This window comes from Carya illinoinensis, chromosome 15 (genome assembly GCF_018687715.1).
Source record: "Carya illinoinensis cultivar Pawnee chromosome 15, C.illinoinensisPawnee_v1, whole genome shotgun sequence".
NCBI lineage: Eukaryota > Viridiplantae > Streptophyta > Magnoliopsida > Fagales > Juglandaceae > Carya > Carya illinoinensis.
In genome coordinates this window covers 38,065,302-38,080,771 of record NC_056766.1, presented here as the reverse complement: position 1 = coordinate 38,080,771, position 15,470 = coordinate 38,065,302, and the positions used below count along the sequence as shown (strand labels likewise).

General features: G+C 36.7%; 1 protein-coding gene across 1 annotated transcript; it reads left to right on the top strand.

Annotated features, from left to right (window-relative positions):
• Positions 1–300: 300 nt before the first annotated feature.
• On the top strand, positions 301–10,608 carry LOC122296387 (ERAD-associated E3 ubiquitin-protein ligase component HRD3A). The gene is made up of 6 exons (XM_043106022.1): positions 301–958; positions 1,679–2,170; positions 4,483–4,698; positions 8,477–8,800; positions 8,925–9,167; positions 10,118–10,608. The coding sequence occupies exons 1-6, from the start codon at positions 395–397 to the stop codon at positions 10,337–10,339; spliced, it is 2,061 nt and encodes a 686-aa protein (XP_042961956.1). The 5' UTR covers positions 301–394; the 3' UTR covers positions 10,340–10,608.
• Positions 10,609–15,470: the final 4,862 nt, after the last annotated feature.

Here is a 15,470-nt window from a genome sequence, read left to right as displayed (position 1 = left end):
TTTTTAAAAAAATAAAATAATTATTTTATCTAATCACGTCAATAAAATATATAAAAAATATACAAAAATGATTATATATAACAAAACAATAGAAACTTTAGACAATCATGCGTAAGAATTCATTTTGTGTATATTTACTATTCTCTCGTAAAGTTCTTATTTACCAATAAAAATAAAATAAAATCGGTTTCAAAAAAATAAAAAGAATATGTAATTCAATATCTGACATGGCAAAATGTGATTGGCCAAGTAACGTAAATTGAAGTGGCAACCAAACATATTTATACGTGTGAATTCCCCCTATTACCAGTCCAAACTTCATCTTCACACATCGTCACCGTCCGGCGTCAGTATCCTAATCCATTTCTTCCTCCCCCTCCCCGTCGACTAAACGATGCGTATCGCAACTCTGAAGCTCTTACTCTCTCTCCTCATTCTCTCTCTCTACCCTTTATCTATCACCGCCCGACCCTACATCCTCATTCTCTCTGAAGATGATCTCAAAGACGCTTCAATCTCCTCCGACGACTCGCCCGACCCCACTCGCCTTGACAATCCCGAGTGGGATGAATTTGGCGAGTCCGACTCACCCCATAAGTCCGAGGACGAGCTCGACCCCGGCTCTTGGCGCCCGATCTTCGAACCGGGCTCCTCTTCGGCTGCCGGCTCGTCCGATCCCGTCCCGGAAAACGATGCTCTGTACATCTCAGGTGTTTCGAAGATGTTATCGGCGGCGAGCTCTGGTGACGCGCGGCTGACGGAGGAGGCGGTGGGGGAGATCGAGGCCGCCGCGGACGAGGGCAACGCTCACGCGAGGTCCGTGCTAGGATTTCTTTACGGATTGGGGATGATGAGGGAAAAGAACAAGGCCAAGGCTTTTATGTACCATCACTTCGCTTCCGAGGGAGGTAACATGCAGTCCAAGATGGCCCTTGCGTATACCTACTTGCGCCAAGATGTGAGTGCTTCATAGTTCTAGAAATTTCGTATTTTCCTTTCAATTTGTGAACTTTTGTGGTTATGAAATGGTGTTCGCATAGGGACTGATTGAAAAAGGAAATTAATAATTTCATGATGGAAGCCCCATGCTCAATTTGGTTGCTGGGAAAAGAAAGATAATACGAGTATTTTTTTTCTTGCTGTGTTCCCGCTCTTTATTTTCCCTCACATGTATCATCTACCAAATCGAGTTATATGGTACTTTATATTTGGATGTGCGGACAACTGGCTCTTGAAATTATTTAACACAAAAACTAATTTGTTTTTTTGATAAGTTGAAAAAAAAAGAACTCTATAAACGTTTCAAATCTAGCATATTCCTTTAAAATTAAATTTTTGCACGACGTGCATGCTTAGTCTTAGACAATAAAATGCTAAAAGAAAATTTATAGCTAGCTCTATAATTAGTTCCTAGAATGATGATAATCATTCTTTTAGCTAGCTCTATAATTAGTTCCAAAAATTTATAGCTAGCTCTATAACTATCATTTTTTTTTTTATAAAAAAAAAAATGATGATAATGATGTAGTTTCTCTAATTCTAATCATTCTAGAGGAAAATTATATCCGGTAATGTATGGAAATTTAGCTCTAGTAATAATGGTCTTGGAGTTCATGTCGTAAGACTATTCTTCTAGTTAATAATTTTCTACCAACTGTTTTATCTTGATTATTTGCAGATGCATGAAAAAGCAGTTAAACTTTACGCTGAGTTAGCAGAAGTAGCTGTAAACAGTTTCTTGATTTCAAAATATTCTCCTGTGATTGAACCGATCAGGATCAATAATGGGGCTGAGGAGAATAAGGAGGCCCTAAGAAAGTCCAGAGGGGAGGATGATGAGGAGGTCCAGATTTTGGAATATCAGGCATTGAAAGGGAACGCTGGAGCCATGTACAGGATTGGGCTGTTTTATTACTTTGGGATGAGAGGATTGAGGCGTGATCACGCCAAAGCAATGTCATGGTTTCTAAAGGCTGTGGAGAAGGGGGAGCCGAGGTCAATGGAACTTCTTGGGGAGATATATGCTCGGGGAGCTGGGGTTGAGAGGAACTACACCAAAGCGCTTGAATGGCTTACCCTTGCATCCAAACAGCAACTTTATTCGGCTTATAATGGGATGGGGTATTTGTATATCAAAGGCTATGGAGTTGACAAGAAGAATTACACCAAAGTAAGATTTTTTTATTTTATTTTTTATTTTATATATATATATATATATAAGTAGAATTACACCAAAGTAAAATTATCTTGGTTTATTAATTTAGGGAACGTTTGGATACAGAGATGAGATAGAATTCTCAAAACTTCTCATAATTTCATTTTCAAACACAACACACTTTTCAATTTCAAATCTATAAATTTTTAATCTAATAATTACCTAATCATTATCCTAATACAAAAACCAATAGAACTTTTACAAATTTAAAAACAAAAATAATATTAAAGAATATATTCAAACAATTTTTTAACTTTATAATATTTTTATTTAACTTTTTCTCTCTCCTTTTCCAAAACTCTATAAAATATTTCAAACTCAAACCATCTCACGAATATTCACAGAATTTTGAGATACCCCAAGTGTCTAAACGAGCCCTTATATGCTGAAGCTTTACATGTTTTTCTATACTCTGATTATGGACTGAGTTGCTTAACTTGCCCCACCTACTCACTTTTTTCTCTACTTTTGTTATGTCTTTATCTTTTCTAACAAATTACTCTTTTCTCTTTCTCTATTTTATTAACATCTGAATCAAATTTATTCCCTTGAAGCTTTTTTTTTTTTTTGCAATTATTATTCACAGGGTGTATACAGAAGATACATCTGATTAGATCATTTCTTGAAAGCTAAAGTTGGAATAACATTTGTATACAAACATCAGTGATAACATTCTAAAAAGGGAGACTCAAGCTCCTGCACCATCTTCTTGTTTCTTGTTTACTCTAAGCTTCTGTTAATCCTCTCTCCCCCCAAATATTTATTTCACTTTGTTGGTTATCAAACCAACCTTTCCAGAACAATAGAAGGTCCATTGCCCGTTGTGGAATTGCCTATTTGAATCTGATAAGGCTAAAGACAGCCTGCCTTAATACACTAGCAATGTCACCCTCAAGTAACAAATGGTCCACAATTTTTTCATCCTTATGCACATACCGTATCAATTTATCACTAACACATCTCCTCCTCAAATTACCCGTTGTTGGAATTTTCTCTAACACTGCCGCCTCAACAAAGGAAGCCGCTCCCAAAGGAGCTTTACTTCAGATATTCTTCCATGAAAACCATGAGCTTTCGTGGGGAATGACTGTGCAGTGAAGTGATTTCACTTCAAATACCCCTTGCTTGGAGGGAGCCCAACATAACCAATCTTCTCACCCTGGTCACAATTGAACCAAGCACAAGCAGGCATAGAATGAAACAAAGACTCTCATCTCCCAATCATGTGTCGATCTAATAAATTCCACTTTCCATTGGGTGGAGCCATCCAAACTTACCATATTGTTAACTAGTATGACACCATTTTTTCACCCTTGACAGAGAATAAATTGCTTTTTAATCCATATCAGAGTGATTAGCGCCACTATATTTGAGCAGAAAGAGCACTTGCTGCACTTTGTTTACTAATAATTCATGCTATATATATATATTTTTTGTAGAAGTACTAATAGTTTGTGATAGTTTTTTAATAAATACTAATAGTTCATAATATATCATCTAAAAGAAAAAATTAAAACAAATAAAGAAGCAACAGGTTTTGTAAGGGAAGAAAATTTTGGAAAATCACATCGTTTTGTTAGTTGGTTAATAAAGAAGATAAAAGTGAAGAAGGTGAGCCTGGTAAAATCTCTATGGACATACCATGTATATTAGTACATGTTGATATGTTTGGTGAGGGGGTGTAAATTGCATTTGATGAAAATAAACTTGAACCGGGTGATGGACAAACTCTTATCTGTTTACATATTCATGAGCAAGTCAAAAAATCTCTGTTGCTTTTTCTAATAATTTAGTCAATCTTATGACAGTGCAAAGATGCACAACTCAAATACACAGGAAATGTGCCGGAGATAGCACCCAATTAATGAGAGGATAAAGAACAGAAATTCAAAAGCTTTACTAATATGTAACCCTTTTTGTTTTCTTTCTTTCCTTCCTCAAACATATATTATATCATATGTTTCTTTCACCTATAATTTTGAAAGGCTCAACTATGTTGCTTGTTCACCTGCATGAAAAAAATATGCATTTGGATTTTGAAGATGGTCTTTGAGTTTTCTTTCTTTTAAACTTCATTTGGGAGCAGCACACCTGTTATATTACTTCTACTTTAAGCATTTCCTTACCTTTCCTTGACCAATGTTTCATTTCTTTGTCCACACTGATGTATACTCCCCATCAAAAACTGATGTATATTCAAGTGATTTTAGGTCTATTGGTAGGGTAATTTCAAATTATATGCCACAAACTAATCCTTTCCATTACAGGCAAAAGAGTACTTTGAGAAGGCTGCTAATAATGACGATGCTGGCAGTCGCTATAACCTAGGAGTAATGTATCTAAAAGGGATTGGGGTAAAGAAGGATTTGAGGATGGCTTCTGAACTATTTATGCTGGCTGCTAATATGGGTCAACCAAAGGCATTCTACCAGCTGGCAAAGATGTTTCATACCGGCGTGGGGCTTAAGAAAAACAATATAATGGTAAATTCAGCTTTTTTTTTTTTTTTTGGGTTTGTGTTTTTGTATAAAAAATTTAATAATTTATTTACATTACAACTAAGCTTTTTTTTTTTTTTTCCCCCCCCTTTTTTGTAGAATATTTTAACAAATATCTCTTTCTATTTGGTGGTATTCCTGCTCAGAATTGTTAGAAAATCTACTCATAAAAAAAGTATTATTAGAAAACCATATGATGAGTTGACATCATCTAGTGTCAAGGTTGGTTGTTTGGGGTACCGTGATCATACAAAGTAAGTATAGATTTCAATTACTGGCATTAAAACTAGTATCATTTTCCACACAATTGTGATTTGTGAACTACCACCTAACCCTCTCGAAGCAGCGAAAAGGTTCACTATTCTTTTAGGCATGGCCTAAGCCAAACCAACCTGGCTGAAAAAATCACTCCATAAAATACTTGCCAACTTGCAATGGAGTAAAAGGTAATCCACAGATTCCCACTCTACTTACACGTGTAGCGCCATTCAATCACAAAAACTTTTTTTTGCATAAATTATTCTTTCCTAGAGAAGCTGTCCATGCAAAAAATACAACTCTCAAGGTATCTTATTATTCCAAGGAAATGGATTATAACCATGGGGATAAGGACATTTTAGAAAGAGCAAACCTTGAATATTCCCTTCTTGGAGGGATCCCAAAGGAGCTTGTCTCCACGTCTTCTCAAACTACTAGAGTTTAATATATTAAAGAACGCAGTAAAGGCTCCTATCTCCCAGTCATTAGTTGCTCTAAGGAAGCTAACATTCTATTGAGGGAGATTACCAGAAATCTCTGAATAGTCTGCCACAGAAGCACCCTTAGCAGGAACAACAATATACACATAGGAAAGCTTCGTTGAGGCTGTCCTAGATGTGGATATAATTGCAGCTTGGGAAGTTATAGTTGGTTGAGTCATGGGCATACATGTCAGAAGGATGGTCTTTTGTGCTTGATTTGGAGTACTCAATGGAAGGCCCAAACTACATGGTCTATACTCCAAAAGGACTAGTTAATGATACAATTGGTGCCTCATTAGAGCCTTATAAAGAACAAGAACATCTCCTTTCCAAACAATGTAGGATTTCATCCACCACCTACCCTTATTTTTATTATATGGGGTATCGCAATCTACCCTCCTTAAATTCCCCGACATCCTCGTCGGGCCAATCTGTTATAGGTGGCACGGTTCAAGTCCCACATTTTTGGTTGGGATAGGCTCTGATGCCATTTGTAACGCTCCAATGGAATGCCCATAACTACATGGCTTATGCTCCAAAATGACTAGTCAATGATACAATTGGAGCCCCATTGGAACTTTATAAGGAGCAAGAACTTCTCATTCCCAAGCAATGTGGGATCTCATACACCACCTACCCTTATCCTTATCATATGGGGTATCACAATCTAGCATAGTTTCCAAAACTTGGAGATTGCAAAAGAACTTTGCCAGAGTATAGAACTTTCATGTTTAAATCTTTGTATGAGTGGACTGATTCAGAAAAATTCTTGCTTTGAGTCCTTTATGGATTCTAATAGTTCTTGCTTCCCCTAAATTATGCCCCTAGGGGAAGCAACACAAAAGGTTAATGAAATACAAGTTTGTTGGGATTACATGTGGAGGATTTGACGACCAATTCACAGCACTACTCACTGTTATTGAGGGGGTCACTTGAAACGATATCAAGATTTAAGAAGAACAGGGAGTTAAAGCATCTTACTTAGGCAATGAACTAGTTCAAGTCGAGGGAGGACTAGAGGGAGGGTAGGAGTGTAGGTAGGGGTGTAGTATTAGTTTTGAGTGTAGTATGTAGAATGTAGCTTCTAATGGAGTTTCAAGTGGTGTCTTAGTTTTGTGGAAACAAGGGTTGGGGCAGTTATAGTGATTTGTTTTGCTGTGGGGAGGAGCGTTTTGCCCCAATTGGGCTTGGTGTATATTTGATGGATTTACTGGTCATTAGGGGTCCTCTATTATGGGCTAGGTGTTCTCTCTTGTATACACCCAGTGTATTTGGTTAAGCTTATTGATATTGATAAATTTTTACTTATATAAAAAAAAAAGTTACACCTGTAGCATTTATCAATAATACGCAATATCTGTAGTTATCAAAAAGAGGGCCCTACCACCACATCACACATCATTCCTAAATCCAATTCTAGCTCCATTTTCCACTTCAGATCTAATATGATTAGAAACCTATCCCTTACATTTTCGTTTGTTCTTCCATAATCCCATCCCATAAGATCCTTGGACCTCATTAAAACACAACTCACCCCACACACACCCATATTTAGAGTCGACAATTGACCTCCACAATGCTTCTCTTTCATTCTGATCATGCCTAAGCTACTTCCTCAAGAGTGCACGATTAAACGATAGCAGATTCTGAACTTCTAAACCAACTTTAGAGATTGGAAAACATACTTTAGCTTAGTGGACCAGGTGAAATTTGACATCTTTGCCTAATCCACCCCAAAGGACATCTTCTTGTAGCTTCTCTAGGTGGTTGGCCATGCTAGATGGAAGTGGAAATAGAAAAACAAAATATGTTGGCAAATTAGGGAGAGTACTCTTAATCAAAGTAACAACTCTAACTATGGTATTCATTCCCTTAAGTTTTGGTTATTTTCTTGTTAGAGCGAGTCTCGTTCTCTTTCCTATTTTAGGAAAAGTAAGAAGTTAAAAGAAAGGAGGGAGGTTTATGTTATTCGTCTGCTAGAATAAGTAATGCTATAAGCAAGATTTTTGGAAAACAAAAATTGGCTCAAAAAAGTTGAGACTAATTCCTGAAGGAAATCATCCTTCAAAAAATTACTGTATGTTACTGATAAATAAATAAATAAATTGCTCCATGTAACTTCTCGTTTTTTAAGAAAATCTTCAATTACTTATTAAAAAAACAAAAAAATCTCTTTGTAACATCTGAGGAATATAACTTAAGCCACATGGAAGAACATGCTTGTCTGAGCAAGCTGTAGATTTGTCTTGGAATGCAGTTGGTTTCTGATCTAAAATCTAAATGCAAACATTAATCGGGTCAATGACAAACCTGCTGATGGATAAGTACTAAAAAGCACTACATATTTGAGCTTAGTGGGAAAAAAAATAGTTGCATATATATGTAAATACATTTTTAGTATAGAGGTCGGACTTGGGATTCTAATACTAACCGAACCATTTGGATAGTGCTAAATGCATGTGGTATGTAGAACAGGAGGGGGGATTGGCGGAAGGAGGGCTCTTAGTTGAAATGGTTGTCTCACTGTTCAGTATGGAACGTCTAACCATATCTAATTTTAATGCTATTTCAAATAGAATGATATAATCATTTTATATGTGATAATAAGATATTTGGAGTGACTGACTTCTATTCATTTTCTTGAAGTATACCAAGACTCTCTTCAAGGACAAAATTGGCGACTCACAAATGGAGTTGTTCTTTTTTTTATCACTAAGAATTCTTTATCAAAAACTTCTTATAAAAAAAAAAATAAAGCACAAAAGTATTCCTTTTTCTCAAAACCGTTTAGAAGCTTGCATGGTTAGAGACACAAAGTTGATATTTCAGTTGCATTTAAACTCCATATGGTTATTATGGAAGTTATTAAGATGCCCAACACTTATAGATCTACCCATCTACAATTGAGCTTGGAGACAAAATGTTGATATTTGAGTTGCTTGTACATCCCAATTAGTTATAATGAAAGTTGTTAAGATGCCTTGTAAATCTACCTATCAATAATTTGGCTTATTTGATTTCAGGCAACCGCATTATACAAATTAGTTGCAGAACAGGGACCGTGGAGTTCCTTGTCTAGATGGGCCCTTGAATCGTACTTAAAAGGTGATGTGGGTAAGGCATTCCTCTTGTATGCAAGGATGGCTGATCTAGGGTATGAGGTGGCACAGAGTAATGCTGCATGGATACTTGACAAATATGGTGAGCGTAGCATGTGCATGGGAGAGTCTGAGTTCTGCACGGATGGAGAAAGGCATCAACGTGCACATTCTTTGTGGTGGCAAGCTTCCGAGCAGGGCAATGAACATGCGGCATTGCTGATTGGAGATGCATATTACTTTGGTCGGGTATGTGTCACAGGATGAAATAGGCCTCTGTGTGCTCAAGGTTCAGGATTATGATTTTAATCAATGGTCTAGGATCACTACATGATTTCCCTAATATTCTATCTTTCCCCTCTTCTTTTCTTAGGGTACTGAGAGGGATTATCATCGTGCAGCGACTGCTTACATGCATGCCAAATCCCAATCGAATGCACAAGCCATGTTCAACCTCGGGTACATGCATGAGCATGGCCAAGGACTTCCATTGGATCTCCATCTTGCCAAGCGTTACTATGATCAAGCCCTAGAGGTTGATCACACGGCAAAATTGCCAGTTACACTTGCCCTCACAAGCTTGTGGATACGAAAGAACTATGCAAATAGTTTCCTGGTGAGTTTCCTTGTCTGGTTTACCAGCTTGCATTCTTGAGCTGTAATTGCAGTAGATTTTGATTTCCAAGATTAGTATAGTGCTCCATTTAAGGGTGGCAAAACATCTCCTAAAAGATCTTTACTACTGTGCCCAATGCCCCCTGGGCCCCATTATGAGATATACTTGGTCCAAATATTGATATTAGTAGAAAAACTCTGCAGTTTCTAACTAGAGTATTTCTATGATTATTTCATAACATTTCAAATTCCTTTACCTTGCAATATCATGATAAATTAGGTTGTCTATTGTAGGTGAAGGAATTAGGCCCTCTCTGATAAGAGGAAGGAACATGATAATATGGTTAAAAATACTTTCATAGGTGATTAGAAACCCCACAAGCCGTGGAGATGGTAGCAATTCTAAGCACATGACTTTTTGCTAGTGCCCAGTTTAGGAAGTTTTGCATCTTCCCAGCGGTTAAGGATATTCAAATCCATTAGTGGTGGCAGAAGGGGGGAGATACTGTCGCAGCAGGAGAGCTCCTGAGGCATGGTGGGGGTGATCATGGCTGCCTCAGTCACTTAGAGCTATTTGTCTCCAGAGATCCACCTCTCTCTGTGTATTTTTGGGGAAGGGGGTGATCGGAGGGTAATATCGGGTGACAATGGGGAGGGTTCTGTCAGTCTGTTAGGGTTGGTATATGGACCACCAATACCAAACGGTTAGTAGGTGTTGGGGTCAGACAGTACGGTCGCCCAAAGAGGAAAAAAAGTGAGAATTTGTCTTCTTCTTCTTCTTCTTTTTTTTTGTTTTTTTTAACTGGTTGTCCAATCTTAAGAGTTTACTAATGTTGAACATTGTTTTCTTCTTTGTGCTTGGTACTGCCAATTATAAAAATCAAGAGAATTTATTAGTGACAAATATTTTTGCTGACACTGAATTTTGGGGTTTGTTTCATGAAAATCTAGGTTCATTTGATTGATTCGCTGCCAGAAGTCTATCCTAAAGTAGAAGCATGGGTGGAAGATGTGCTCATGGAGGAAGGAAATGCAACCATACTGACACTTTTCCTTTGCCTCCTTACTGTCCTTTATCTCCGTGAGCGGCATCGTAGGCATGCTGTTCCTGCCGCTGCTGAGGTGGCTGTGCCACAGAACCCTAATGAGCATGGTGCACATGCACCCATTTAATTCATTTCACTGCTGGTGGTATTCATAAACTACGGGGTTATCTTGCTGTCTCTGTTAAACGAAGTACTACCCCCCACCCCCCAAAAAACCAAAACCCGGATATTTAGGTATATGTTGTAGGGCACATTGTAGCATAGCGTTAAAGTGATGTGAGCTCTGGAGCTTGAATCTATATTGTTCCATAGAAACGAGTGCAAAAGGTTTAACTTGTTAGCACAAGATTCATACTGTTCTTTCATATTATGAAGTGGTGATTCTTCTGGAGAGCATCACAAGGCGCAATGTTGCAAGATCCATGCATGGGACTCATTGTCCATCAGAAACTCACTTACACGCGCTCTCTCTCTCTCTCTCTCTCTCTAATGATGGGACTACACCTTTTTTTTTCCATAATTTTCATACTCTTTCTTCCCTTTGTCAATCGGGCCCGTTCTAATTGCGATTATATTATTATTAGCTTTTATTCTCCTATATTCTCTTATTTTTAGAGTAAAAGAATTCACAATAAAATTGGTAGTGATCAGGGGGGGTCCAAATCTGAAAGTAGTGTAGATGACGAGAGAAGTAGTTTTCTGACAGGGAATTGCATTGAACAATATCATGCAAGATGACCTACCGTGCTATGAAAACTTGACATGTATTCTAAGAGACTCATGGTATTATTGACGCTGGGGCTGGTGTTCATTTCGAGGAATGCTACACAACTTTTCAATATTTCACATTCTAATTTTTTTCAATTTATTCTTTTTAAATTAATTTAATTCTTTTATTTATTATTTATATATTAAATATTTAATAAAAGATAAAATAATAAAAATTAAAAAAAAATGTGGAGTGTGGAGTGTTAGGAGGTTGTGAAGATTTTTTCGTTCCAATATGTTGTGACGTGGCTATTCTGCATAATAGTAATGATGTCCAAGAAGTCTCCTTCAAACATTACGTTTTCGTTTTTTTTTTTTTTTTTTTTTTTGAGAGAGAGAGAGAGAGAGAGAGAGAGAGAGAGGCATCATCTTATTAATGGATTCCAAAAGCTTTGGTCTATGTGATCACAAGAAGAGCTGGTTTTGGTTATTTGGGATCATATTTGACTAATGAGTATTTCTACTTATAAACTGATGCGAAGAACATATCATATACATCATCCACACCGTTGATATATCTGAATTTAATTTACAAGATATTTAAATTTTAGATTTTCTTATAAATCAAGTTCTATTTGAGTTATAGAACATAGGGGTTATCATGAAAAAATCGATGACATAGAAGTTGACTCGAAATTGTTTGTTCTCCCAACCCAAATTCAACCATATAATATTTATCAAATATTTAATGTTACTTTAGAGACCCACATGAACATAGATGAATTTTGTAAGACTATATACTGTTGATCTCTTTGAGATCTATGCCCTAGAATTTGAATAAAAGCTTTTAAATAAATCCTTTTTCTTTTCTTTTAGCCCTCTTTACAATCTCTTTTTATCTTCACCATGCTAGTTTAGGTGTTCGCCCTTCGGACGTGCTTCAACTTAGATCATTATTTACCCCGCCGGCTGCTATTAATTTCCCCCAACATAAAAAAAAGCTATAGATCATCTGAGCATTCCTAATAATGTAAAATGCATAGTACTTCCATAAGATCGCATATCTAAAATATATTGGATAGGGAATCAAGTGACTATTTCGAAGACAATGGTGCATATTTTGTCTTAGATATTTGATACCAACGTTAGGGAATCAATCAACTCTGTTAGGGAATCAAGTTTGTCAATTGAGATATCATTGCCTGGCTTGGCATCTTGTATTAACCAAGAATGGAAGATTGATGTATTTATTCATTTGTCTCTGACTAACCTTTTCCATGCTGATAGAGTACTCTGTGATGAAGTTAGCAGCTCTATTAAGTGACAAGATGAGGGGCTCGTCACATACATGATCTCCTCCAATATAGATAAGATTTTACAGCTTTGGAAGAGAGGGGGCTATATCTATTCTATTATATAAGTGCCTATCTAACCGTACAGTAATGAACGTTAACTTTTGTTATTTTCCGTTAACTCTGTTTGTCTTGGAATTAAGTGAGTGCTGTGTAGTCTTGTATCCATTTATATGAGGTTTTATTTGTTTGTTAGAATTCTGTGTCAGTTTTGGAATATGTCAGTGCAAAAGTCTCTGTACTCTCTCTCTTTCTTCTCATTAATTGTGTAGTGGAAAAGTCTCTCCTTTCTCTCATCTTTCCATCTCTCTCATTTCTCTCATCTCTCTCTCTCTCTCTCTCTCTCTCTCTCTCTCTCTCTCTCTCTCTCTCTCTCTCTCTCTCTCTCTCTCTCTCTCTCTCTCTTAATTAGCCTATTCTCTAGATATGAAGTCTGCTTCAGATCTATACTGAAGAACGTCAGATAGCAGTTCTTCAAAGAGCAAGAACTGGTCTTCTCTGTTGCGATTTGGGTATAAATTTTAGGTTTTTGGTTTTTTATTTACATGTTGTGATAGATCACAAATCCCCTCTCTCTATCTGGATTTTTATTTTTTCAAGAACAATTACGAATTTTCCAAAGGTGAGATTTTTTTCAACTTTTTCCATATATTTTGAGGTTTTATAGAATGTTTGGATCTATTAATTAGATCTAACTCCACAAAGAGGAGATTCAACTTGGTTCATTAATTAGTTTTTTGTAAAAAATCATATTATTTTTATTAAAAACTTATCTCACCCAACTAGGCAAATGTGTTTGCACGTTGCTCCGACCTAGTGTGTATATGTGTTTGTATGTATAAGGTTTCAAATGGTTCTCCCAGAGGTACTAACATGGGTATGTTGATCTCTATATATTCATATATGTCCACTTCATGTTCATGGAGTTGAGAACTAGTATAGAGTCAAGGTCATTGCAATTCATTTTAGGCAAAGGAAAGGTAAAACCGTGATAAGTCCTCATTTGAGAAAAACATCTTTCTAGTTTCTGCTAAATCCTATCTTAATGATAATTCCCAAATTAACTTTGGTAATATATATCTCCATTGATACTTGTTAGAATTTGAGAGTAACAAATAGCAAAGTTAACTCATACACATTCCTAAGTGTTAACTAATCAGAGAACCACTTCTGGCATTCTGTTCAACTTAGTTATGGATATTTGGACTAGAATCACTCCAACAACAGAAGCTGACAACTTTCTAACACATGAAGGTGAAGCCTAACAGTAACCAACTAGAATAAACCAAAGAGATTATAACAGCCCAACAATGGTGCTTCAAAATGTTCAATTTTCATCCACTTTACAAAATCTTGTGAACGATACACGATAAGCTCAAAAAGTCAATATGCTAGGCCTCTATTAGGACAATACAAGCAACTATGTACAACAAAGTTTTATACAAACACTATACTCTATCAAAATTTGTCAATATAGTCTATCACAATCCACAATAAAAAAAATTAAAAATAAAAAATCTATCACATACTTACCTTTAGCCCTCATGTGAGGACATGGGTGAAGGATGGAGGAACTCTAGTGCAGACGGCTTTGAATGGAGCTGCGTTAGTAGAAAATTTGAGTGGCTTTCGTGCAAAGGAAACGAGCGAAATGATGCTTGTTTGGGCTAGAAACAATGGGCGAGAAACACTCATGTGGGAGCAAGAAACCGAGAGAAAAAGCAATGAGTTCAATAGAAACGGTGTAGAAAACGCGGGGAAAGAGTGTGGATTAAGCATATTTCATAACACATTCCAAATACATTCAGCCATTGTCAAATAGTTGCTTCCATACACATTCAAACACAGCACCTACTTGCACATTCCAAAAACATTCAACACCTCCATACACAGCCCAAAATTGTCACATTAATAGTGTATTTCCCAGCCACATAATCAAAACACAATCAGACCTATCACATAGTTGTTGCCTAGCCACATGTATTTCTAGCACGTGATGGACAACCACTAAAGGAAAAAAAAAGTGGAGCATTGATCTACATTAATGTCAATAACAATTGTTTAGAAAGGCAAGATCAAACGGCCACACCTCCAAAACGTGTGGATGGGGATAAAGATGTAGATGAAGCCGTACTCTTTGAAGCCTTGTAAATTTCCTTTTGAAGATTTGAAAATATTCTTGTTGCATTGCATTCATGCCAACAAGATCTAATTTCATAACCCTCCATATCGATCTTCTTCTTCTTAAGTGCAAATAACTCAATTCTATCACTCTCCGCCTTAGTGACCGTTTCTTTTCTTTCCACCATGTAAGTGTTTTTGTCATTGGTTATACAAGTTAAGGCGTGATTCAATTCAAACTCTGAAACCTTCTCTGAACTTCTTCTTTCTCACCCTTCTTGTCTGGAGGTCTCTCACTAATGACATTGACATTGTCTTCCAGAGTATCATCTCCTAGTAGACTTGAGTTCAAAATGGCTAAACATTTCCCATGTGGTTTTCTCTTCGTTGACATATGTTGCTACCACTTTAGTTGTGATGTCTGAATAGACACTAGTAGTGTTCTATGGTGTAATTGGCCTTCTCAATCTAAAAAGACTAAGAAAACAATGTATGTAAATCAGCCCAAAAAAATACAAACAAAATTCAACCTTGTTTAGTTCCGTGGCACCACTTGGACGCAATGATTTTATTTGGGTTAAAGTAGCACAAAACTTAATTGTACATTTTAGGATGGACTATCATCGATTGGTCAATGACAAAATAGAATGTTTAGGAGTACGTGCTTTTTTATACTTATTATAATATTCACAAATTCTCTCCCATATTTATGTGTTTTGGCTAGTCCCCACGTATAGTATCAATACTAATATTTAGCCAAGCCGAAACAATGAGATTGTGTTCGTCTACGGTGAAAGACAACTTGTTGAGATTTCTTGGTGGGTGGTCTTTTTTCACCCAACTGTTTGATTTCGTAAAATTATAATATCTTCAAAGATGGACACCATTTTAGAAGGATTCATTCTTCATCACTTTCTTACAAAGTAGCGAGTGGCGGACAAGGAGAAAGCAACACCCAGTTTGATAGCATACATGATATTGTTATAATCCAAGCATTACAAGTCGAAAGTGAAAGAAGGCCATCCACCAAGAAATCTCAACAAGGTGTGTCTTTCACAGTAGAGAACGATAATCTCC

Excerpts from the sequence above, each read along its gene's own strand:
- LOC122296387 (XM_043106022.1), top strand. The coding sequence starts at position 395 with ATGCGTATCGCAACTCTGAAGCTCTTACTCTCTCTCCTCATTCTCTCT. Across the intron at positions 959-1,678 it reads ATACCTACTTGCGCCAAGAT|ATGCATGAAAAAGCAGTTAA; the intron begins GTGAGTGCTTCA and ends GATTATTTGCAG. Across the intron at positions 2,171-4,482 it reads ACAAGAAGAATTACACCAAA|GCAAAAGAGTACTTTGAGAA; the intron begins GTAAGATTTTTT and ends TTTCCATTACAG.